Source organism: Leucopleurus acutus, assembly GCF_964270905.1.
Source record: "Leucopleurus acutus genome assembly, chromosome: 6".
Lineage (NCBI taxonomy): Eukaryota > Metazoa > Chordata > Mammalia > Artiodactyla > Delphinidae > Leucopleurus > Leucopleurus acutus.
In genome coordinates, this window is record NC_139149.1 from 34,283,314 (window position 1) to 34,284,696 (window position 1,383).

The following is a 1,383-nucleotide window of genomic DNA, read 5'->3' on the forward strand; positions in this document are numbered from 1 at the left end:
CATTCAAAGAGAACAGAGCTTGTTCAATCCCAATCCTCAGGGCTTCTGCTCAGGCAACTGGGGAGCAGTGACAGGGCAGTGACCATCACAGAACAGAGAGGAAGTCCACCTGACACCCTGTGAAGAATTTAGATCCTCCAGTACTAACTACAACCCCTATCAAGTTGAAAGTGACCAGCACACCCTGAAGAAAGACAAGGTTGGGATCCACATCAAAAACAGCCCTTGCACCAAAGACACTGGATACACACAGTCTACATAGGGATGCTCCCACATAAAAATACCCCTTCAAGAACACAACAGATAACTATTTCTCCTAAATTCACAAAGACAGAGAAAGTTAAGTAAAATAAAAGGCAGAGGAGCTCTTCCAAATTAAAAGAGCAAGACAAAACCCCTGAAAGAAGGGGTGTGAAGGAGAGGAAGGCCATGACTAGGGACTCTTTCTCCTTGCTGCTCAAGAAATGTCTTCAGTTTCAGAATATGCCTTTCACATGAGTCATCTGAGTGCCCAGTTGTTTGGTGAAGTTGCCAGACCTACTGATTCCAAATCCATGCAACTGGTGAAGCTGTTTAGTGAGCAGCCTTTGGCCAATAGGAAGGAGACTTATGACTGGTATCTAAGTCACAACACTTATTTTGCACTCATGGGAGCACTATATTTTCTTGACCTCTACAGAGATGAGCATCAGGACTTTCAGGATGAGCAGCTGCATCTGAAGAAGATTTGTGGAAAGTGGAAACCAAGGAAAGGAGAAGGGAAAAGAACAGCGAAAAAGAAATAGTGTTGGTCCATCAAGAGAGAAGACTTTTCCCTCAGGGACTGAGAGCAAGAGGAAGTGTATTTATTGTCCTTCCACATACTGGAGGAGTGTAAGCTTCCTAAGTTGAAGGTTATTTGGAGGAACACAGTCATCTCCATGTTGAAGTCTAATCCAGCTGAATTGTGACTTGTTTCATGAACACATTCTAATTCTGCAAAATTATTTGCCTTGGTTCTGTAATCTGAGGTTTACCTTATTCCCCAAAGAAATGAATGCATGATTATTGTTGAATGACTTGTTTGGGAGGGGATGGGATGTTGGGGGAGTGGAGGGGAAACTCATTAAATGAGCATTCTTATTACTCTCTTCTTGCTTCCCCACTTAACCAGCCCTACACTCTTTCATCTCTCTGGCTGTTCAGCCACTGTCTCACCACCAAGCTCACAAACTTTATGCACCTCTCCACCTACTCCTTTGAGAATATCTATAAGATAAATTTGTGGGGTACAAGGCTGTGCCTGGTATGAAAGTATTGAATACCTGCTGTATACAAGCTACCACAGCCCTGGTAATACAATGTTTTGCAACAAACAAACAAACAACAACAAAAAACGCCAAA

The 1,383-nt window shown here is 42.9% G+C and overlaps 1 protein-coding gene across 1 annotated transcript; it reads left to right on the plus strand.

Moving 5' to 3' along the window:
• Positions 1 to 464: 464 nt before the first annotated feature.
• LOC309963104 (small ribosomal subunit protein mS33-like) lies at positions 465 to 785 on the plus strand (the record flags this gene model as incomplete). Its single annotated transcript, XM_082841252.1, has 1 exon — positions 465 to 785. One exon carries the CDS (start codon positions 465 to 467, stop codon positions 783 to 785), a length of 321 nt encoding a protein of 106 aa, XP_082697378.1.
• Positions 786 to 1,383: the final 598 nt, after the last annotated feature.